Source organism: Clupea harengus, chromosome 23, assembly GCF_900700415.2.
Source record: "Clupea harengus chromosome 23, Ch_v2.0.2, whole genome shotgun sequence".
Lineage (NCBI taxonomy): Eukaryota > Metazoa > Chordata > Actinopteri > Clupeiformes > Clupeidae > Clupea > Clupea harengus.
This window is the reverse complement of record NC_045174.1, coordinates 15,472,756-15,496,351: the sequence shown is the minus strand read 5'-3', so window position 1 is coordinate 15,496,351 and position 23,596 is coordinate 15,472,756. Positions and strand designations below refer to the sequence as shown.

Below are 23,596 nucleotides of genomic sequence, written 5' to 3'. Positions count from 1 at the left end.
CTTCCACACACAAACTGAATGAGTCTGTCCACGGAGAAAGGGTATACTCGTCATAAGACCCGCCTTCGATGCTGATGAGTCATGACTGTGAAAGATTTCAGCCTCAAAGTTCTCACAGGCACAACTTCAGGCAAGATGGTATTTCCTTTAGTAGGCTATTATACGACTATGCAGGGCTGGCATACATCCATCACCAAATTGCTGCTCTATGCAACAGATTCACGCCATAGCATTTTCAGATCCGTTCCAGAATCAGAAGCATTATGGATGCTTTATTCCCAGGAGCAATCCCTGCTTTTTCCGCATCTGATCCCCCACAAACCCTGCTTCTTTCATGTTTCAACATGTTCAAGCAGGTATTTCCAAACCAGTATATCGTATCATTGTTGAGAATTACGGTTATAATACAGTGGTGTGGTGAACATGAAGCAGTTTTGCAACAACAAGTGTCATAAGGCCTGTGTGCAGTAATGGGTGTATGTGATTATGTGTATCAATGGATGCTAACTGGATGGAGGAATGAGTCACACAGCACACACACTGTTACGCCCCTCTACACCCCTACTGACTTTGCAGTGGCAGTGCAACAGCTTTTAGGTGGTGAACGGGCATAATTAGCCTGATTGTCCACACCAAGCCATGCGGTTTGCCCTCTTCACACCATGCTTTGGAGGCTGGTGAACACCATGTGTTTGGTGCTGGTGCTTGGCACTCACTATTTTACTCTGTGTGTTGTGTTATATAGGAATAAATAGTATTTCTGTACAACTCTATGGTGTGGCTCTTCATTTGTTGCGGTTCAAGAGCCGGGTCGTAACACACACACACACACACACACACACACACACACACACACACACACACACACACACACACACACACACACACACACACACACACACACACACAGAGAGAGAGAGAGAGAGAGAGAGGGGGGGAGAGAGAGAGAGAGAACAAACACGGACCAGTTTGTCTGTTTGTTGCCCTCTGCTGTTTCAGAGTGGGGCTTACACCCAACAGCCAGCTCCACCACTGGGGGGAATTCTTCTCTAGGCTTGGTCTCAAAGTGCAAATGAAAACCTCCTGTGCCCCAATCAGATCAGCTTTTCCTCTGATGTGTTAACCATGAGTCTGTCATGTTGAACAGAGAGGGGCCTACAGATGCTAAACAGCCCAGCAGATGGTCGCCTTTACATTCATTTGGATGCACAGAGTTCGAACAGGAAGAGACGAGTCCTTCTCTGTGGTTCAATTCAATTCCAGACCTGTTTGGCAGGTTTAACAGTAATCTATAGGTAATAATTCACCTCTAGACACCTAAGACATCAGTTCTAAAATGTGTACAGATTGCCATCACAAGTCTCCATGAGGGAAAAGCCAATTTCAGTTCTGTGGCCACTACTTTATAGCCCCCCCCCCCCCCCCCCTGGATATTGAACTTCTGACTTCTGCATTTATTGCCTCTTTGTCCAGCCACTAAACTCTGGTGCGGTCTTCTGTTGCAGCCTGTTCCAGCATTACAGCATGTATGAGTTTCTCTTCGGCCAATCACGAGACAAGAAGCTCCTGGGAATGGAGGTAAGTGAAGTTCTAAATATTGAATGACATATTCTTTGAGGACATCCTATCAGGAGGTGAGAGTGTATGTACTGGAAGTGCCAGATAGAATGCCTCTTTAAGAGCACAGTGGTATATGATGACAAATTACACCGTCTTGATAGAGAGTAAATAGCTTGTTTTTCCAGGGAGATGTTTTCCAGGGAGATGTATGTATAGCTGTATATAGGTGTGTGTGTGTGTGTGTGTGTGTGTGTGTGTGTGTGTGTGTGTGTGTGTGTGTGTGTGTGTGTGTGTGTGTGTCTAAGTGCAGATATTGTACAAATAGTATTCTCTTCTCTCCTGTTTTGCAGCCGAGTAAAGCAAAACAAAGGCATGCTGCATTACTGATCAGGGACTAATGCTTGACAATATACAATATACTTACGAGCAAAAACGAGCAATTACGAGCAATAATGCCAACAGTAACAGAGATGCAAGACACCTGGCCTTGTTTTCTTTTGGCTCGTCCAAAAACAGCATTTGTTGTGATCTAATCAGGTCTGACATGCCACCAAGAGATCCAAATACACATACACATACACACAGACACATACACATACACAATAGTTGCTGCAAAAATTGCGCCTTCACAGTTCACACCATTACCACAGAGATTTTAGAGGAACTGTTTCGTTTTATTTTAAAAAATATCACAAGTACAAACACGTGGATAAAGAGGTTTCTGTTGATGGTCTGGCAGCTATATAATAGGCCTACACATCGAGAAGCATCATGCAAACAAGACATCCAACAGCATTACTGATCAGGGACTAATACTTGACAATATACAATATACTTACGAACAATAACAAGCAATTACGAGCAATAATGCCAATTTGTTTCACTTTACTCAGATTTACTCAGAAACTCAGATTTCAAATTGTTTAGGTCCTTTCAAGTCATTGGTCTTTGGAGATGCATTTGTGTTCTAAAGTTCCCCAGAGAGGTAATTTGCACATGATCTTCCCCTAATTGACCTCTGGCATCTACATGGCAAACAAATAATTATACGTTGGAAATTTGATGTTTATTCCCAACAGCACTAAAAATCTTCACGACAGATCTCATCGCATCTTGAGAGAGAGTGTGCGTACTAATCAGTGTTGGCCCCTCCGGCTGGTCCTTTGATTTACTCACATGTCTCTTAGTGACTCACATGGATGATTTGTAGTCCTGGCAGATAACGAAGAGGCGGTAGAAGTTGAGGATGACCACCAGGAAGTTCTTGATGGTGAAGAAGATGAGCATCTGATGGACAATGCTGAAGTGGAACATGACGGTGAGGCGCACGACCAGGAAGGGACCGTCCTGGATGAAGAGGCTCTCCACGATCTGCCAGATGTCGCCACCGTGGCGGGACAGGATGGAGTTGCCCTGGGCTGCGGAGTCCTCTGGATCTGAGGTCATCACTGAGTGACACACATGCACACGCATGAATTACCACAGCATAAAGCTCGCCCATAAAAACTACCAAAATAATTTCTGCTGAACATATTTTAGGTAGGTGATCATGGCAGAAGCCATTACTGTAAGTTATTGTAGTATTACTGTAAGTTATTGTTAATGTGTCATGTTTGATTGTACTCTTGTCAATACCCAGATAAAAACCTGATCCTATGGAGCTACTGACATAGAAAAAGACAGCTAAAAACCTGATCCTGACAGACCTGATAGATGGAGAGGGAACTGCAACATGCTCCAAGTCCAGACGGCCAGGATGATATAAACCAGATGAGGGCTTCTCTGCCTGAAAGAGAGAGAGAAAGATAGAGAGAGGAGGAGGAAGGGAGCAAGAGAGAGAGAGAGAGAGAGAGAGAGAGAGAGAGAGAGAGAATATAATGCCAGGAGAGCCATCTCTGAGCTCACCATAAAATGCTTACGAAAACTCCTCAATATGTTTTTACTGAGCCTCATAGACAGCTTTGACAGTGTGGTAAGAGCAAATAAGACACTCAACCCTAAATTGTAGATTTAAACATTTTTGCAAACACACATGTGTAGATCATGATACAGTATAAACAATGCTCTATGTGAAATCTCAGACTGTTTTCACTGGAGACATGTGAGACCGGCACATGTTAAACGCATAAAGCAAACCACCGCAGAGAACAGGCTTCTCTGAATTTTGCATTAGTGGTACTTTGGAACACACCCTTGGGTATTAGTTTTAGGAGGCATGAAAAACACACTATTCCAGGTAGAAACACATGGATTGAGAGGTTTCCGCTGGTAATTCAGCAGCTATGCAGAAGGCCTTTATATACATCGAGAAGCATCATGCAAACAAGACATCCAACTAAACTAAACAGCATTATTGATCAGAGAATACTGATCAAAGTATATTGATCAGAGGATACTGATCAGAGAATACTGATCAGAGAATAATTACTACTTACTAACCGAGAGTGAGGTCATGCCGGGAAATTCCCCCTGAGCGGGCGATATGCGGGAGGCATGACCACGCATTAGGCAATCAGAATGCTCGTACTATCGTTGCCATATAATAATATTTGTTATTACAATTACAATACAGCACAAGCAATAATGCCAATTTGTTTCACTTTACAACTCAGATTTAAAATCGTTCAAGCTTCCGTTTGGTCATCACGGCTTCTTATAGTGCATTATATCCAATCAATGACAATAGAGAGCTCTTTCGATGAATTCGTGGCTCACATTTTAAAGCTCCCCAAGGAGCCTAGGATCTTCCTATGAGCAAATGATCTTCCCCTTAATTGACCTCTGGCATCTACATGGAAACAAATGTTTATACTGATTGCACATTTGTTGTCCAACAAGACAATAAAATGCCAGCAACAGATCTCATCACATCTCGAAGAGACACAATCTGGGTTCATGTGAGCACAGTGCACCATAGAGCACCACAAATGCCCAAATGGGCTTGGGCATCTCGAGATTTTGCATTAGTGGTATTTCGGAGCACACCCTTGGGTATTAAGGTTTAGTACATATGAAAAACAATCTGGTGTGCAAAGTGCCTTAACACACAGGTCACATTTTGGAAACCGCGCCAGTTGTTTCGCATGAGGCAGAGACGTCCTGGAATCTCATCTAATTCATAGATTTTTTTAAATGATTGCTAATGGGCTCTCGCCAATTCCGTAGCATGCAGATGAGAGTTATTATGAGGATATGGGAATGGTGCTACCTGATGTTTGCTATGAGACAGATCTAATTCATGTTTCATTATGCAGGAGATGTGGGGCTGGGCCCATCATCAACGTCAGCCTTTACAGTGCATCCTTCCTCTCTCTCACTCTCTCTTTATCTCTCTTACACACACACACACACACACACACACACACACACACGCACACAAATATATATATATATATATATATATATATGCATGCAAACAAAACACTTATACACACACAAATGCACCCACACTGTCCATCATGACCCACACTGACCCCCGAGTCCCTAGATAAACATTCAGTAGCCTTTAGTACATCCTCCTTTGCATACGTCCCTCTGGGGAATAAGACTACTACTCACACTGGTCTTAGACATCATACCACAGCCACAAGACTCTTTTAACCTTTTCTTCATGACACCACAACATTTCCCCTCTCTCTAGTCTAGCACAAACACACACACACACACACAAACACCGACACACACACACACACACACACCCACACACACACTGACACCGACAGACACATACATACACACACACACACACACACACATACTGTATATATATCAACAGACTACTGCATTAGCCTCCACACATACACACTTCTGGCTTCTCTCAGCTCTACAACACCAAGTGACACTCCACTGACAGCGGCTGACCCTTATTAAGGCAATCCCTTGGTGCCTTACGTAATAAGGAACTCTGTGCCTCTCACTCATGTTCTACTCATGCCCCAGGGATGTTTTCTAGATTCTTGTCATGCTATAGCATGACAGTCACATTCCATGATTCCACAGTTCTAATTGCCCCTCTTCCTGGGCACACACCCTTTTACCCGTAAAGGTAAAACAGCACTGTCAGTGGGTGACGGGTGCGCTAGTCCAAGGGGAGTATTAGGCCCAATGCAGACGGAGTCTAGTTTGCCTGAACCCGGAGAACCCCGTCTCAGGATAGCCCTATCGTGCAGACGAACGCACTGTATCCGCACACTGTATCCGCACTCCCTCGAATCGGGGGTCCAAAGTGAGTAAACTCGAAATCCGGTTGCGGTTGGTGTTCGTCTGCACGCTATCCGCATACCTAATCGGATTGCCCCACGTGATCGCATCATTAGACCAGCCAGAACAGGACACAACCGGCATTATTTAATAACTGAATGGGTTGCCATGGCGCAGTGAGTTTGGCAGCCAGTTATAACAGCTCTCCAGTTTAAAAAAAAAAATCTTCCTATTACCTTGCTCCTTTTCCACGTGAATTTCCCTAACGGGATTAATACAAATGTATCTATCTATCTGTTGTTAGGAAAGGGATGACATTAACAAGCCACACTTTAATCTATCACTGTTTAATCTATTTGCATCAGACCATTTTTCAAAAACCAGTTTTTAAAAGTGTCAGCAATAGCCTATATGAGCAAATCGGACGTGAAAAGATTTTTTATTATAGACGGAAGTTTCAAAACAGATGAATGTTACGTTAGCTTTAGTCCTGTCAGACAACGATAGCGATAGCTACTAGCTAGCGTTAACGTTACTTCAGAGGTAGCCTACAGTACGTGAAGGACAAAGCCCTCAACAATAGCCTACATTTGTTGTTAGTAATAAAACCATGAAATTGGAAGCAATTGTAAACCATGAAACATCCAGGATCCACAGCACTTGCATTGTGGTCTCTAATGCTCAAGCTCAGCATCTCCATAAAGCACAGGCATTTAAACAACTCAGACATGTCATGTTGCACATTGCTTTGTTGCACTGTTCTAAACTCTTTATTATCAATAACAAATATAATTATTTTGCGCTTAACCTACAGTTTGCTCTTACCACTGATTTTATAAACCACCATAATGTGTTACTGTGCAGATTAAATGTAGGCTATGCGGCTAAGCTAAACGTTGCTAGTTGGAGCTCAACTACTGTCATATGTTACTTTGATATCATGCTCCTGTCTTCTTCTCCGTTTTCTTCAGTTGTCTGTAGCACCAAAGCGCCACCTACAGGCGTGGGGGATGTACTACAGCTGAGTCAATCGGATTCGCTGGGTTCATGTGCACGCGATTTAAAAAGTTGATATGTGTGAAAAATGAACCCGGGTTCAGGCAAACTAGGCTTCGTCTGCATGGGGTCTTAGTAAAACTCGCCTCCAAACGAGGTGCAACAAATAACACTACGGTTAATCAGTACTTCAGTTATAGCATCTACATTCCAAGCAGGGGCGGTTTTTCCTACAGGCGGTATAGGCGGTCGCCTAGGGCGCCACTCAGAGGGGGGCGCAAAAAACTGCGCCCAGCAAAAAAAAAAAAAAATTGTGTTTTTTTTTGTTGGACAGAGTTTTTTTTGCGCTCCCTTCTATATGTCCAACCAATATTTTTGACATAAAAAAAAAAATCTAAAATTAGGGTAAAATGAGCCAAAAATCGAAAACGGAAGGGGTACGTACGTCCTTGTATTGGTGTTGTCAGAACATGCTAGCACAGTGAGGCGTTTGGTTAGAGTGTGTTCAATAAACTTTGAAGAACAAAATAATGAAGAGGCAAAAGCCATCCGGGGCGCAATTTAAGAAGAAAAGAAAGGAAGAAGAAGAGAAACGTGCCAAGGAGAAAGGTAAATCCTTAAATCCTGTTCTAGCCTAGAATGAATTCCAGATAAGAAAACGTTCACAAATGCGTTAATTGCCCCCGGCACTTTAGTGGAGTTAAGAAGAAAAGATGTACCTTATCATTGAAAGTTTTCCTACTCCGTCACATAGTTCTTTAAGGATTTTACAGAGGCGAGTATATCAAAAATGATATGTCCATTTATTCTACATTATACAAAAAAAGGGGCGCACATATAAAGCCAATAGCCAGTGCAACAACACTACACATATCTTACTCGTTGCATAGCACACCCATTAAGGAAGCCAAACACGGCAACTTGTCAACAAGTGAGGAATACTGGTAAAAATCCAAGTGTTGTATTGTCAACTTTAGCGAATTGATTGTATGTAATCTTGCTAGTTAGCTAACGCTAGCTAGCCAGTGACTTGTGACGTTCCTTGTTATTGCCATTCAGTCGAAACATCAGTTCAAGTTCAGCTGTACCGCAATTTGCGTAATTTTGCGTCATAAAAATGTGAGTAATCAAATTTGGACAGCTTTAGTTTAGGTGGAGCGAGCTAGCCAGTTTAATTAGACATGATTCAACTAATCAACTATGCAGCTATGCATCTTGGAATAAAAAAATGTCAGGCTGTCCAAATACACCAAAATGCTTAATAACTACATAATAGCTACATTTAACAAATGATGATAATACATACTTTACATCATTTTAGATTCAATTTTAGAAGACTAAGAAAACATTATTTGCAGGCGATTGGGAAGATGACGTGGAGGTGTGTGTGTGTCCATAAACAGTTGAACAGGGGGCGTGGCCGGAGCGTAGTCCAGCACAGGCGTGACATTTTCGCAGTGATTTGTTCTTGAATTAATGTTTGTCCATCGTCGCGATCGTTGTTGTGTTTATGTGAAAGAAATGCAGTCTTACAGGGCAAAATAGCGTGCAATTCCGTTTTCGTGGGGGCAAAAAATATTTTTTTATTGGGGGGGGGGGCGCGCCAGGAGTGAAGCTCGCCTAGAGCGCCAAATGTGCTAGGGCCGCCCCTGATTCCAAGGCTAACTTGCATTGCTCCAACAACTGCCTACAAACTCCAACATCCAATAACGATACTGTTGGATCAATGTGTTGCTTAAGCCCTGCTGAAAAAATCATGGTTGCAATGAATGTGGTGAACATGAAGCAGTTTTGCAAAAAACAAGTGTCATGCAGAAAGGCCAGTGTGCAGAGACAAGTGTCTTGTAAGGTCAAGCAGAAAAGCCTGTTTTCAAAAACCGCCAGCAACAGATCTTATGACATCTCAAAGACACAATCTGAGTAGGGATGCACGATATTGAATTTTAGCCGATATCCGATATGCCGATATTTACAAGCCCATTTTGGCCGATTGCCGATGCCGATACCGATATATACACCTTTGCTTTTTAATTATTGAAAAGTCTCTCCTGTACTAGAATGAATCTGTTATTATGATAGGGTATTGCTGTAGATACGGACATTAAAAACTTGCTTTGTATCATTTTAAAAATAGACATTCACTCATGAAAACTATTGAAATGATTTCAAATATAGCAGATTTATTTATATTTTCACGTCACAATTACTTAATTACTCATACTTGAACAGTACCTCCTTGAACTTGAACAACTACACTCTGGAAATGCAACTTGGCTAACTTAGCAAGCTAACGTTGGTTAACTGACTTACAGTTTAATAACATCCCTTCTAGGATTTCTAGACTAATCTATGTAACGTTATTGCCAAGTTAGCTATATAAATTCCATATATGCAAAAGTAAGCCATGTACAGATAGCGTGGGCTCGTGACATAACGTTTCACATCCCGTCAAATGAGATCATCAACTTCGCTGGTGTCACGTAGCATGCAAGCTAACTAGCTAGTGTTTTCTAGCTAACTAGCAACTTATTAACTTCTATTAGCGCGCGACAGGTAATGTTGCAAAGCGTTGCACGCAGATGGTCTGCATCTATGCATGCAACCTACGTTACGGCCAAGCTGTAGTCTCCTCTTCAATCTCCTGAAAAGTTTCCTGACAAATAACATGTCAACATCCTCTGATACTGTGAAGTACTGCCACACAGCCGACGTGTTAAATTACGTTGTTGGCGCTCATAGTAACCAAAACATTTGCTTCGCGTGCGCATAATTTGAACGTCACCTTATCGACCAGGTACATCGGCAGAAATGTTCATATCTGCAGATGCCGATAATTAAGTTTTGAAGCTTTTATCTGCAGATACCGATGTCGTGCCGATATTATCGTGCATCCCTAAATCTGAGCAGACGAAACCACCCAAAAAGTTGTAAACAGGGTCTTTGAAACATTGACAAGGACACATACCTGCTCTCACAAGTCACCATTGTCTTGAAATGTTTTTCGGCAAAAAGTGAGCAGAATATTCTGATTGACTGAGGTTGGATACAATGTATAGGTTTGAGAGAATATTCTGATTGGTTCCACTTGGATACGTTTGGGGTTTTCGTTTGGTTTAATTTGGATACGTTTTAGGTTGGAAAAGCATAGTGATGAAATATACAATTTAGTGTTAGTGCACTCGTTTTTTAACTTAGCTGCTCCATGGACCACCACTCCGATTAAATGAAAAGTCTGCAAGATTTAATTTATTCGCATTCGGTCTTCTGACTCTCATTGAAGTGTCAACTCTAAGTTTTGAAGAGGTTGTTTCGCTACAACTCTATGACTGGAATCTCCTAATTGATAGACCTGTTATTTATTTATTTATGGCAGTTATTTATCCTAATATTCCCAATTCTGGGAATTATAAGAAGGCTGAAGATGGATCAGTGTGACGTAGACTATGGGTTTAAAAATATGGTCCACATATGGAAAGGTTGTTGATATTCCTGCTCAGCATCCAATCAACTTACAGGAAGCACAAGGCACGTCCACGACAAAGGTACTCACTTGACATCGGACAGCGTCTCGCTGGTGAACTCCAGGATGTCGGCGGCAGTGCCCACGAAGACCAGCAGCAGCTGAGAGAGCTGGTCACGAGTGACCCCGACGCCGCTGGGCAGAAGCCACTTCCCCACGATCAGCAGGATGAGCATCATCTGGTGCAGCGCCAGGATCCAGTCGTTGGCACACACCGAGGAGAGCATCCGCATCCGCATCTGTTCACAGTTAAACAATTACTAACTTGCATTATTATTATTAGTCCACATAAGGTCTATAGTCTAATATAAAAGTCTCCTAATCCTTGAACTTTACTTGAAGTGGCTGCCGGATGTGGAATACACTGATTTACACTGAGGGATGCATGGGCTCCAAGAGTTATCAGATGATTGTAAAGAGGATATAAGACACTTTGTTCAGATTGTCCCTCTGCATCATCTAAGTCTGTCTCATACCACCACTGAGGGGTTATTCAATAATATTACTTAAAGCAGCACAATTTAGGGCAATTATACTGGATGTCCATTTGGAAAGATGGCAGGGGGGGGGGGGGGTTTATGAAGGGGAAAAAGATCCACAGACCAGTATATAGCATATGGACACCATCAGTAAGGATGTTATAGGTGTTTTGTTGTTTAAAATGCAAACTACATTTACATTTAGTCATTTAGCAAAACGCTTTTATCCAAAACGACGTACAAGGGTCAAGCTACAAGCAATAGAGACCTAGTGTAACAATAAATACTATTTTACATAAGAAATCGAAAAAAAAGTGCAGGAATGTAACTGCTGTAAGTAAAACTTAAGTACTAGTAGAAGTGCAAGTTAGGAAGAGAGGTGCTCTTTGAAGAGCAGAGTCTAGAAGACTCTAGAAGTCACATAGCATGTCTCATGACAGAAGTAAATAAAAAAGCAACCCACTCAATAGCACTCAGATGTTTTCCACACAACCCCCCCCCCCCCCCTCAGGAAAGGGAAATACAGGGCTGAGGTCTGTGTTTCTTCAATAAGCATCCCTTGAAAACCAAGTGAAACACCCTTTGAGTTCGAGTACACCACAGTCCACTATGTCACCTCCGTCCAACTGGCACTCACAAATAAACCAGTGTGTGTCGAGGACTTGTAATTGTTTTTATTGAGGGGTGGGTGCAGAACTTTTGAATGGCTAACCAAGTCTGGAAAAGTAATTTTGAAAGAGGAGACTGGGAAAAATAAATATTGTGTGCAGTGCAGTGCAGCACTCACAATAGATTCTCAGTGGCTGAGGAGGCATTACCTTACGAGATGAGGTGGCTGTCCCACCATAGCTGAAAGAACATGTGGAATTATGAGGAAAGATTTTTTGGAATAGGTGAACAGACACAGAGAGAGAGGGGGGGGGGGTTACCGTAAAGGGTTCACTTTGATTAGATGAGTTCCTCCAGTCGTTCATCATTTTCTCGATGCTCTCTGGAGAATCCAGACGGCCACACTGAAATCATAACAGATACAATGAGTAATTGAGTAGTTGATGGTCGAATGACAGCCGCTCAAATTAACTACAGTTTATCCACTAGGCTACAAGCCTGAGCAGAACTCCTACAAGTGCTTTAGGCTACATTATATATTTCTGTATGATTCATTTCTCCTTCAGTGTCACCTCACTTATTTCTGAATTTCCAAAGCAAACACTTTTGCATTCAGTTCTTAACTACCTTCTTCTCCTCAGATTTGTGGTGTTGGTGATGCAACTCTAAAATCCATATGGTTGGAATGATGCTAAGAAGAAACAGGACAATAGCGGGGGAAAACCTGTGACAGAAACCAAGAGGTCATTTTTGTTAATATCAGTGTCCAGACCATTGGGCCATCTATAATGAAACCATTCAGCTGGGCTACTAATCTTTAAAGAAATGTGTAAATATGCTGCTTACCATTTGTAGTCGCTTCCTTTTCTTCTCTTCAGAGTTATAATCATTTCAACTACGAGTGGCAGGTATAGGATGGTGAGAAGCCAGTAGAGTTTATCATTCTTCACATGGGTCACTCTCCAAACTCCCATAAGTGACACCAAAATAAAAAGTGACCTTGTGATGGTCGCACAAATAAACTTGACGATCATTGTATTAAATTATAGCCTATCCACGCCTGTTTACCGATAAATGTTGGACACCTGTCAGACTTCCACACACAAACTGAATGAGTCTGTCCACGGAGAAAGGGTATACTAGTCATAAGACCCGCCTTCGATGCTGATGAGTCATGACTGTAAAAGCTTTCAGCCTCAAAGTTCTCACAGGCACAACTTCAGGCAAGATGGTATTTCCTTTAGTAGGCTATAGCCTACGACTATGCAGGGCTGGCATACATCCATCACCAAATTGCTGCTCAGTGCAACAGATTCACGCCATAGCATTTCCAGATCCGTTCCAGAATCAGAAGCATTGTGGATGCTTTATTCCCAGGAGCAATCCCTGCTTTTTCCGCATCTGATCCCCCACAAACCCTGCTTCTTTCATGTTTCAACATGTTCAAGCAGGTATTTCCAAACCAGTATAGTATATAGCGTATCTTCTCACACAAAAAGTATGTCAATGGAATCAGTTCTAGGAAGCCTCAAGGACCTAGGACAGCACGTTATCAACTCCCCACAGAAGTTCAAACTCTTCACCCTCCATGTGCGTTACCTAGGAAACCATCATCAACAATATGGCTGCAAGAGATAGAATCAAGTCGGCAGAGAGCAAGAAGAAAGAAGTGGAAGAAGTGATAGTATGTGATGATACTTAGTCGTTAGTTTGATATATTCATGTAATTCAGTCAGCTACCGTACTTAGCTTGCCAATTACTTGTAGTATTACACCATGATTTTGCTTGTTTTCCTAGCGATAGCAAGTCTATCCTGAGCGTTTTAGGTTCTTGTTCCATAACAGGCAGTCAATTTATGTCAAGCTAGCTATAGCTCGTTACACAAAATGTAGCTTACTTGCTCTGCCTGCAGTCTAAGTAACTGGGTCAGAATAAATATACTTTTTGAAAGTATTCCTAACCTCACCGGAGCAGCTTTTTCCTCTTTAATGAAAAGGTAGCACCACCAGTCCCTCAATGGACACTTCTAACACTGGGACAGATAAGCATTCTTCGGGAATTGACTGTTGATGAAGTACAACTGTAAGTAACTAGTTAACGTATTTTAAGTCGTCAAGATTTCAAGTCTATTAACAGAAATGTTCCCCTAGTTTGATCGACCTTGAATAGACACGGATGCATACTTGAAACCTTTTATAACGTAGGCCTATATCCATTTCTACAGACAATTTGAGGACTTTCTTCTGTTCAAAAACCAGCAGACATGTCTGAAGGAGGCAGCCTTGTTAGACTACTTTGTGTCGGGTTTCTGGTGGACTAAAGAGATGCATTTTTCCAGTGAGCAAACATCCTTTGTCATGGCGCTACTGCAATCATCAATTGACAATATAAGTGGTAAGCACTGTGATGTTGAACTGCACATTCTGTTGTTTAAAAGGTGAGACGTTAACATAAATATTATATAGCCTACGAGTAGAGTTGTATGGAGTATACAATGTATATTAATGATGTAAAGTAGCATTTTGTCATACCACACTACACAATTCCTAATTTTACCTTAATATTTTATTATTTTAAATTGTTGTTGCAGAAAATCAGATGTCATTTGTGGAAAACTTCACTGAATTTGGGAAAACTTTGATTGACCTCAGGAAGACTCCCTCTGCAGACGGGGACCCACCATTCCTTGACATAGGTCAAGCCAAGGCCATTACAGACTACTTTACGTCCAGGTAACTGTATTCTTGATAGTCACTTGCTATGAAATGCTAGTAAGTATCTTTGTTTCCACACACTTACAAAGCTGTTAAAAGTGCAGTCCACGATTCTAATCTCATAAACTTTTTCTCAAATTCAACAAATTGCTCCTCCCTGTCCTCTAGCTGTCCGTTCCAATGCTGGTGGTAAAAAAAAAAAACTTCAGTCTTTGTACACAGTCCTGGCTCTGTAAATAGGAAATAAACTTAGTGGCTCAGACCAATCTATAAACAATCTGCTTCAGTGCTTCAAGAGCACGGAAGGTATGGACGTAATTTGATTGGCTGTTGAGTTCAAACAGCTTTTGCGAAACTGAAACCTAATCACGGACTGCATCTTTAAAGTTATACATTTCAATTGAGTTTTTGCTGAAGGGACCCTTGATAAAGATATTAACACTTTATGATGACACAAAGGAACACTGTGCTAGCTAGGCTAGCTAAGCTAGATATATAGACAGACACTGTGGCACTATGTGAAACACATAAAAAGCATAAAACTTTACACTGATTATTTTTAACCAAATAGAGATAACAGCAGATAAGATGTTAACATGATCAAGGTAGAACTGGGTATTCAGGGCGACTCTTTAAAACCGTGGGACTAGGAGGATCATGAGTGCTGAGGATTTTAGCAAAGTAATGTCTGGATTCAGTCCGCATATCACTTGCTGATGGCATCATTAGGTGTTATTCATTCATTCATTCATCGTTGTGGGGTGGATGCAAATCATCAGATTTTACTGTGAGCTGTCAAAGCAGCAGTGATATTGCTGTAAGTCATCTCAATCATAAATGATCTAACATTAACTGGGCTGTGGAGAAGGAATTAAAGGCACATTAATGGTTTCTGACTCGCAAGATATGTCTGTGGGGAGTGTTGCCAGCTTTTCATCCCATTTATCTTGTGTCACTCTTGTCAACTGTGACCCACTGACTTTTGTTTCATTTTTCCGACAAAGTGTGACATGGTGGTAGACTATCCACAATAATGAAAGTTTGGTGATTTTATGATTGAATCCTCCAGCAGATATTCTTGACAAACCTCACATTACGTGAGGATATATTTGAGGTGTAAATTCCTGACAGAGTTAATATAATTAGTATTGGTTTAAAATATGCTCATTCTAACATGCTACTTGCACGATAGGTAGCGTGAGATAATACAATCAGTGATTTATCCACTGCCAGACGGCAACCAGCAAATTGGATCTTCACTTTTATTGCTGTCATAATTAATGTTATGCATAATTCATGAACCGGTCCTTCAAGAGGTAGAAAACTCCATCCATAATTTGTTAGAAAATGAGAGGGAACATGAAGTTTACTATGCTGTCAGCATAGTGGATTTAGTTTGTTGGATTTCTGGCATTTTACATGCTGGTGGGAGGCACTGGATTGTACCACATTTTGCTGTGTTGTTTTTTGTGTGTTGTGTTGTGTTGTGTTGTGTGGTGTGGTGTGGTGTGGTGTAGTGAAGTGTTGTGTTAGCTAGATCTTGTTGTAATAGCTTGTCATATACTGAGTTGTCATTCATGCAGCTATCATTTAATATTTGTGTACGCTCCAGTGTAGTGGGTAACATAGAAAATACTTATTTTTCACTTAGAAACGAACTACCATGCAGGAGAGCCTGATATAAGGATACCATTTCCCTTTCTCTGCCTGAGAATGAAATGATGACGTATCACATGCATCAAGTCATTGTTATCCACATGTTAGTACACTATTAGCATGGTGATATGTGATTATGTGTATCAATGGATGCTAACTGGATGGAGGAATGAATCACACAGCACACACACACACACACACAGAGAGGGGGGGGGGAGAGAGAGAGAAAGAGAGAGCGTGCGAGAGAGAGAGAGAGAGAGAGAGAGAGAGAGAACACACGGACCAGTTTGTCTGTTTGCTGCCCTCTGCTGTTCCAGAGTGGGGCTTACACCCAACAGCCAGCTCCACCACTGGGGGGAATTCTTCTCTCAAAGTGCAAATGAAAACCTCCTGTGCCCCAATCAGATCAGCTTTTCCTCTGATGTGTTAACCATGAGTCTGTCACGTTGAACAGAGAGGGGCCTACGGATGCTAAACAGCCCAGCAGCCCTCTCCGGGGATCTGTTCTACACGATCCAGATGGTCGCCTTTACATTCATTTGGATGCACAGAGTTTGAACAGGAAAAGACGAGTCCTTCTCTGTGGTGACATTCAGAAAACAGGACAGTGCTTGATTTGGGATTTTATTTTATTTGGGAGGGCAAATTCGATTCCAAACCTGTTGGCAGGTTTAACAGTAATCTATAGGTAATAATTCACCTCTAGACACCTAAGACATCAGTTCTAAAATGTGTACAGATTACCATCACAAGTCTCCATGAGGGAAAAAGCCAATTTCAATTCTGTGGGCAATTCAGTGGCCACTACTTGGCTTGCAGCACTTTTATCCAATTTATAGCCCCCCCTGGATATTGAACTTCTGACCTCTGCGTTTTCTAGCAGGTATTTATTGCCTCTTTGTCCAGCCACTAAACTCCGGTGCGGTCTTCTGTTGCAGCCTGTTCCAGCATTACAGCATGTATGAGTTTCTCTTCGGCCAATCACGAGACAAGAAGCTCCTGGGAATGGAGGTAAGTGAAGTTCTAAATATTGAATGACATGTTCTTTGAGGACATCCTATCAGGAGGTGAGAGTGTATGTACTGGAAGTGCCAGATAGAATGCCTCTTTAAGAGCAAAGTGGTATATGATGACAAATTACACTGTCTTGATAGAGAGTAAATAGCTTGTTTTTCCAGGGAGATGTTTTTCTAAGTGGTTTGTTCAGTCACTGTATATTGTCGAGGTATCATTGTCATTTAAAACAAAGCACTTTCAGAAACAGTTAACGAAATCATTGTTTTGTTTGACAGATTAAATGATTGATTTTTGTTTATTTTCCTATAAAGATATACAAAAATGACCTTTGTGTGCAGAACTATTGCTGACTAGTATGTATAGCTGTATATAGAGTTATCTGTGTGTGTGTCTGTCTGTGTTTATTGTACAAGTGCAGATATTGTACAAATAGTATTTTCTTTTCTCCTGTTTTGCGGCCGAGTAAAGCAAAACAAAGGCATGCTGAATATTTTGTTTTTGTTGGGTATTAAATAACTTGAGGAAGTGTTCTTGTGGGAGAGGAAACACAATAGTCAGCATAGAGGGCATTGACCTCTCACTAAGGGCCTATCTTTCCTGCGTTTGTTCTGATCTGTCATCGCTAGCTCAACAAACTTTGTTTCGCCACACAAAAGGCCCGACTCCCACCAGGCCTGTTCTTCCCCCACAGCCTTGGCTTGCCTGGGCTGACATATGTAATCTGTACGAGCTTGGCTTCATAGTGTTTGAAGTGTGTTCTTTAAAGCCCTTTGATGGCTGGGCTGAACCGACTGCATTACTTCCTACAGAATGTCGCTGCCTGCACTTGTATTCAGAGATACAGGCTACAATATATATACCGGGCTGTAATTGACAGGCATTTTGATCACCTTTCACTAACCAAGTATTGGATTTTTATGCTTAGGGGCTCGTTTCTTACGTCTTTGAGGTTTGACAGTGCTGAGATCCTCATAGCTCTGGTGCTCGTTCTGCATACCGAAATGACAACACATCCTCTGTGGAAAACAGCTGTCCTTGTACGGAACACATTTCGCTTTGAATGAGCGGCATGAATAAGGACTGTTATCCAGCATCGTCTGGAGTGAGACTCAAGGAAAATGATTCAATAGAAACACCGATAAAGCAACAGAAGAGATCATCAAAGATCAGCTCAAGCTCACTGTCTCATTCATTATTGAAATGTAATTATTATGTTGCTCAGATACTATTCTCAAATGGAAGGGGGGAAAAATCATGTCGAGGCCACATTAATATTTGAGGCTATATATCGTGCAACAGCAGCTACATTCGTCTGCACAGATAAGGCTGGAATCATAAAATTTGTAAAACTGATTACACCAAATTGTTGTCAGAAGACAAGTGCCAGATTTGTTCTCGGGGGCTGCGGGCGGTTATAGCAGCTCGATAATGATATTTGCCTTTGAGTATCCTGCCGTGTACGGAGGATCAGAAAACAGAAATCTAGGTCAGCCTCGGCGCTGCAGATATAATGGATTCGGAATGTCATAAAACGCAACCGCTTTCTGTTTGTTTTTGATGAGGAGTTCAAAGCTGTGTCTGCATATTTAATGCCCTCGGCTTTCGGAATATTTTTAGGAAACATTTTGGACGGGAGAGTGTAAATGTGTTGTCAATTACACCACAACATAAAAAGATGGATGGGGGGGGGGGGGGGGGGGGGGGGGGGGGGATAGAAAAGCAAGACAATGGATTATAGAAAAAGCCTTGTAGTTTTTGTGGCTGGGTACTGTTAACATTTGATACTGTTAACAGAGTAATGAATTCACTCAGGAGAATCATGATCCGTGTCCTTAAGACTCAAGAAAACAAAGAGGGTCTAAGAAAGACAATTGTTCTCCATCTCCTTCGTAATTTTGACATGCTAATTTTCTTTACATAAACACTGGAGCCTGTCCTTATTATGTACTACTTTTGGATCCCGGGCCGGCGCTGTGTTTTTGCTGCCAAGGCCGACTCCGCAAGACTTTCCAGTCAAAATGAAACAAGGAAATTTAAGTCGGTTGTCCATGCGAGGCCTGTCTCTCCCCCCGCGGATTTAACAGCATGAAGGTCATGTTTACCGATCTCGAGGCGAACGTTTAAACTAGCCATTAGTCCTGAGTGGACGTGTTATCATTAGTGAGAAGGGGGGCAGGAGAGTGAGGGGTTTTCTACGTGGCCTCGACTTGAACGAGATTGGAAGTGACGGATCAAATGGCTCTTTGTTTGACAGAGGAGTATCGAAGTGATTGGCGCGGCGGAATTCGTCGCCCCGCTGGAGGAGGGCATGCCTGTTGACGTCTTCCAGCACTACTTGGCACCCGCTCAGACCGCGACGCCCAAGGAGGTAAGAGGACAGGGCACAGGCGGTAAAGCTGGCATGGCAGGTATTATATAACCCAAGCCGTACCCGCCGTCGACTGCAAATGAGTTGTAATGGCTGCATAGCCTTCTCAGATTATGCGATGATTAAGTTACTAGGGGGGAGGGGGAGAGCCTTAGTGAAGTTAATTTAAGTGAATGTAATGAACCAAGACTCCTCATTTGTTTTAATTTCATATGGAATTCACGTCTGTAGGAGGCATGGATAGAAAGGTACTGCAGTTATAGGACTATGCTTAGGCTAAATGTCTTTTTCTACTCAAAGCAACCACAATCTGAAGGCTCCCAATGCATTGGCATCAACTGCTTTTCGAAAAAGGATACATCTTATAGCCAATTAGTTCAAAGGGGTGCTTTCCAGAGAACAATTTTTTTTCCTTAAGACGAATGGTGTTTTTGTGGTTGTTCAAGTAATTCAAGTTTTTTTTTTTTTCATGGGCAGGAAATAAATTAAGAATCTAATGTGTGTGCACAAAGCAAAAGGCAACATGCTTTGAGATGCAGGGCTCTGTGTTTCCCTCGCTGAGATGAAGGGCTTCAGCTCGACCTGAAAAGGCACGTGAGGCAGTACCACAGAACCTGTAAAAAAAAAGAAAAGAAAGGGAAAAAAGAAAAGAGAGAGAGAGAAAAAAAAAAGGATAACATTGTTATCATGCCACAGTGCAGTTCAGCCCTACAGCCACAAGCAGGCAGCAACCCACCTTCCAAAAAAAAAAAAAAAAATCAAACAAGTCCTTCAGCAGGCCCTCGCTTTAGACTCTGTTAAAACACTGCGGATGACTCACCCATAATACTGTATGCATCCATGACTGCACACCTTGCTTGTCTCCCTGATGACTTACTCCTGCTCTTAACCTCGCGGGCTCCCCCCCCCCTTCGCTTGATGTATGAAACATCATTCATAAAGTGACAAACAAAGAATAAATCACCGACACGGCTGTTTGCCCATCTGACAGCTTGTTAAATGTATTACGCCACTGCCGATGCCACCGCTACCGCTGGCTGGCCGGAGCATTAGGTTACAGCCAGACAAGGGGCCGGCGCAATTATAATGCTCTCTGTATTAATGTAGTTTATTACCTGGGCAGTGTACCTGCCGTGGACCGCGGGCAGGCGTCCAGGGGGCTGCAAGATGTGACATTTGTTTGAATTAAACAGGCGGTGAGGGAAAGGCGAGAAGAGGACGTGAAAGAGGAGGGCGTGGAGGAGACCGGAGGATCGGATGAGCAGAAGGGAGGAGGAGGAGGAGGAGGACAAGGGGACACCGAGGAGAAGGAGGCGAGGGAGGAGGACGAGGAGGAGTACAGCGTGGAGGAGGTGCGAGAGGTGCTGGGAGAGATGGCTAAAGAGATGATGGGGAATCTACAGGTATGGTCTCCCTACCCACCCATCCTTAACCCCCCATCCCCTCTGTCCCTCTTTAACCCTCTTCAATGTTTCATACTGAGGACCTCCAGTCAGTGGTAATGCTACTGGTGTCAGCATGTCAGACCAATTCTATTTTACATGTGTAGTGCTTCTTTGCAGAATGACTAAAGAGGCTAAGTAGGAATCCTACCTTGAACCTTACCTAAACCCGATACTTTTTAAGTCATTAATAGTTGATACCGCGGAGATTTCGACATTAATACTTAAAGGGGAATTCCAACAGTGTTTGGGTTTGGCCATCATGATTTGAATCATGTATCATGAATTTTGACTTGACAGAACACAAAGTTTATAGAGAGTTTACAGAAACAAATCACATTGCAGAATCCAAATTCCTCAGTCCCCACAGTGATAGGAACTCAAGTTCTGGTTTTAACAAAAAAGCTCCTTTTATAGAATGGCAGTACACACTTTGGTCTCAAAATGGCTAACTGTTGCCATGTAAATTGTTTACATTGTGGTCTATTAGAATAACATCCTTCCTTTAATTCCATAGCATTCCAAAATCATTGCACGCTAACTTACTGCCACTAGTTTGAACTTGCAAGCTATGCTACTTTCACGTGCTACGAGATAAATTGATACTACGTGTTTAAAAATGGCGAAAAAAGAAGATAAAAACAACAGTGAAGCTGAGAGGTTGTAGAGAAATCTTTACTAATTCACAGGGTTTTCTGCACTGTAGACAGAATTACCCATCGCCAAGCAAGCCTTCTGGAAGGCAGTTGAGTTACTCTCTGACATAGTCTATTATTACCATCAGAATTCATTGGATGGTGTTATTCTTAAAGTAAGAACTACACCAGGCTTCTTTAAGTGCTGTTGACACTAACAGCTCGTGGAGCCTTTCCAGGGAACGTTATCAAGTCGGGTCAATAAAACAACTGACGAAACCGGAGAGGCCTTCTATCAGCCATGTTGGAGACCTGGAAGGGCTTTGATTACATAAACAAACGCTCTCGAGAAAGGCTATCCGGGAGATGTTGTGAAAAGATTTCTTTTACCTTAAAGGCTGTGCGAGGTTGTTGTAAATGTACGACAGGAAAAAAAAAGTCAGAAAAAACCTGATGTGCACCAGCCTGTTCCGTATCATTGGTATTCAACACGTAGCATTAAGGAGAGAGCACCAGACTGCTTTTTGGCAAGAGAGACTTTATGCCTGAATTGAATTATGGTTGTGCGGTGCGGTCGGAGAGGAAAAAAACAGCACAGCAGATTGTTGTTTTTGTCCTTGTCACCTCCATAGTGAGTTTTCACAAGTCGCATATTTCGAATGTTTCCTCACAAGCCCAGCTGGTCCAAGGACTGTTACGGAAATGTCATGCTTCAATGAAAAGAACACCCCCCACCCCCACCCCCACCCCCACTCCACCCTCAAAGATACAAAAAATTCACACAAGATTTTTTTGTCTTTCCTTTTTTTCAATACAGATGAAATTAATCATGCCAGAGTCGTCCGAGTCCTCCCCCCCCCCCCCCCCCCCCCCCCCCCCCCCCCCCCCCCCCCTCCTTTCTGTGTGATAAAGAGCTTAGCAGTCACAGTGACAAGCCATGCTTTTATTTCGTGGCCCTCTGTGTAATTTAAGATCCCATTTGCACAGGCACTGTGTGTGCATCGCGCCTCCGAATGATCTGTGGCAGAACGGGTTCTATTTCCATCAATCCTCCCGGGCACACCAAGCCTTTAATACCGGGGCAAGGTCAATTACATATTTTACCCGGGCTAAATTTAGACGCCCGGTTCCAAAAGCGATTGGCAAGACTGGTATCGCTCAGCCGCTCCATAAGTGGGCGACGAGCTGTTTTTAAAAGAGCCTTTTGTTTGTGAGCGATTGCGGATGAACACGGCTGTCCTAGGCTGTCCCAGTGCTTTCATGTTTAGACGTCCGCAATCTTGCCTTTCATGCTCTCGCAGTGTTATGACAGGGACGTTTATAAATGTTTGGATCACCATGGATCAGTTTTGGCACTTCTGCTCCTTGCCGTCCTGCTCAGCGATATATAATAACATCCGTTTTATTTTTTTTGTGCTAATTGTATTTGTTTAATTTTTTTCTCTCTCTCTGCTTCAGATACATATTTTAGTTGCAAGAGTTCCCAGGAGTGTAATAACTCTAGTGTATCTCGTCGGCCCTTATATGGTATAAACTCAACTATAAACAGGCCGATACTTACTGTAGAGGCTGTGTGGGTTGCCTTTCTAACCAAATAGACTTCCCACTCCAGATGTGAACTGGAATCCTTTCATTTCGAAACATATGCAATTTTTAGAAGAAAGAATTAGAGAGGGAGAGAGAGAGAGCGAGAGAGATAGAGAGAGAGTGAGAGAAAAGAATAGGGCTATGGAAACGAAAAGAGAGGGTCTCATAATTAAATATTTTATCTGGACCGCTCACCCAGGTCCCTGTGGTATATATTCCCATGTAACGTCATGAGTTTGAAACCAACAGCCCAGGGACGAGACCCGCTACTTCCCACAGTTATCCAAAGACTTCCCAGACTCCATTAAATCAGTCAATAGCTGACCTCTTGTATTGGCAGACTGTTCCGCACACTGAAACCACTCTGCTTTTTTAGATAACTAAGGGGGGACTCCCTCTCCCTTTCTTTCTTTCTTTCTTTCTTTCTTTCTCTCTCTCTCTCTCTCTCTCCTTTTTTTCCTGACAGGCTGAGTTTGCAGAGAAGCTACGCATCCAAGAGGAGACCTACACAGCCAGGATAGAGCGTCTCAAGAGCGTCTCATCAAAATGACTATTCCGTCCCGTGGGGTCGTGCACCCCCCACACCCCAAGGTGGATGAATTCCTCCCCAATGCCTCAGCACCGCTGGTGAATCCTGAATACAAACTGCATACAAGCCGCATAAATCCATAAATCTGCAACAGATTTTATTATCAGCACCACTTTTCTGCCGTTGCAGAGCTCCGCGGAGACCATCCAGCTGCAGTCTTGATTGGTTGTTAATGGTGTGCCTGTCTGGCATGTTTAATATTAAAAGTTTATCTGTTCTTTTA

The 23,596-nt window shown here is 42.5% G+C and overlaps 2 protein-coding genes across 2 annotated transcripts; one reads left to right on the top strand and one right to left on the bottom strand.

Moving 5' to 3' along the window:
- Positions 1-1,885: 1,885 nt before the first annotated feature.
- Positions 1,886-12,505, bottom strand: LOC116218655 (transmembrane protein 26-like). Its single transcript, XM_031561027.2, has 6 exons — positions 12,211-12,505; positions 11,992-12,088; positions 11,685-11,768; positions 10,307-10,515; positions 3,267-3,346; positions 1,886-3,008 (listed from the first exon to the last, which is right to left on the bottom strand). Exons 1-6 carry the CDS (start codon positions 12,396-12,398, stop codon positions 2,752-2,754), a joined length of 915 nt encoding a protein of 304 aa, XP_031416887.1. The 5' UTR covers positions 12,399-12,505; the 3' UTR covers positions 1,886-2,751.
- A 179-nt stretch (positions 12,506-12,684) lies between these two features.
- On the top strand, positions 12,685-23,596 carry cabcoco1 (ciliary associated calcium binding coiled-coil 1). The gene is made up of 8 exons (XM_031561012.2): positions 12,685-13,048; positions 13,362-13,447; positions 13,590-13,759; positions 13,956-14,097; positions 16,674-16,746; positions 19,007-19,120; positions 20,314-20,523; positions 23,251-23,596. Exons 1-8 carry the CDS (start codon positions 12,986-12,988, stop codon positions 23,332-23,334), a joined length of 942 nt encoding a protein of 313 aa, XP_031416872.1. The 5' UTR covers positions 12,685-12,985; the 3' UTR covers positions 23,335-23,596.

What these genes read in the sequence shown, in the direction of transcription:
- LOC116218655 (XM_031561027.2), bottom strand. Translation starts at nt 12,398, where the DNA reads ATGATCGTCAAGTTTATTTGTGCGACCATCACAAGGTCACTTTTTATT. An exon ending in ATCAAAGTGAACCCTTTACG is followed by an intron (nt 10,516 to 11,684) that starts GTAACCCCCCCC and finishes AACTGTGAACAG; the next exon opens with ATGCGGATGCGGATGCTCTC. An exon ending in GAGACGCTGTCCGATGTCAA is followed by an intron (nt 3,347 to 10,306) that starts GTGAGTACCTTT and finishes TCTCTCTTTCAG; the next exon opens with GCAGAGAAGCCCTCATCTGG.
- cabcoco1 (XM_031561012.2), top strand. Translation starts at nt 12,986, where the DNA reads ATGGCTGCAAGAGATAGAATCAAGTCGGCAGAGAGCAAGAAGAAAGAA. An exon ending in AAGAAGTGGAAGAAGTGATA is followed by an intron (nt 13,049 to 13,361) that starts GTATGTGATGAT and finishes TTTAATGAAAAG; the next exon opens with GTAGCACCACCAGTCCCTCA. An exon ending in ACAGACTACTTTACGTCCAG is followed by an intron (nt 14,098 to 16,673) that starts GTAACTGTATTC and finishes CTTCTGTTGCAG; the next exon opens with CCTGTTCCAGCATTACAGCA.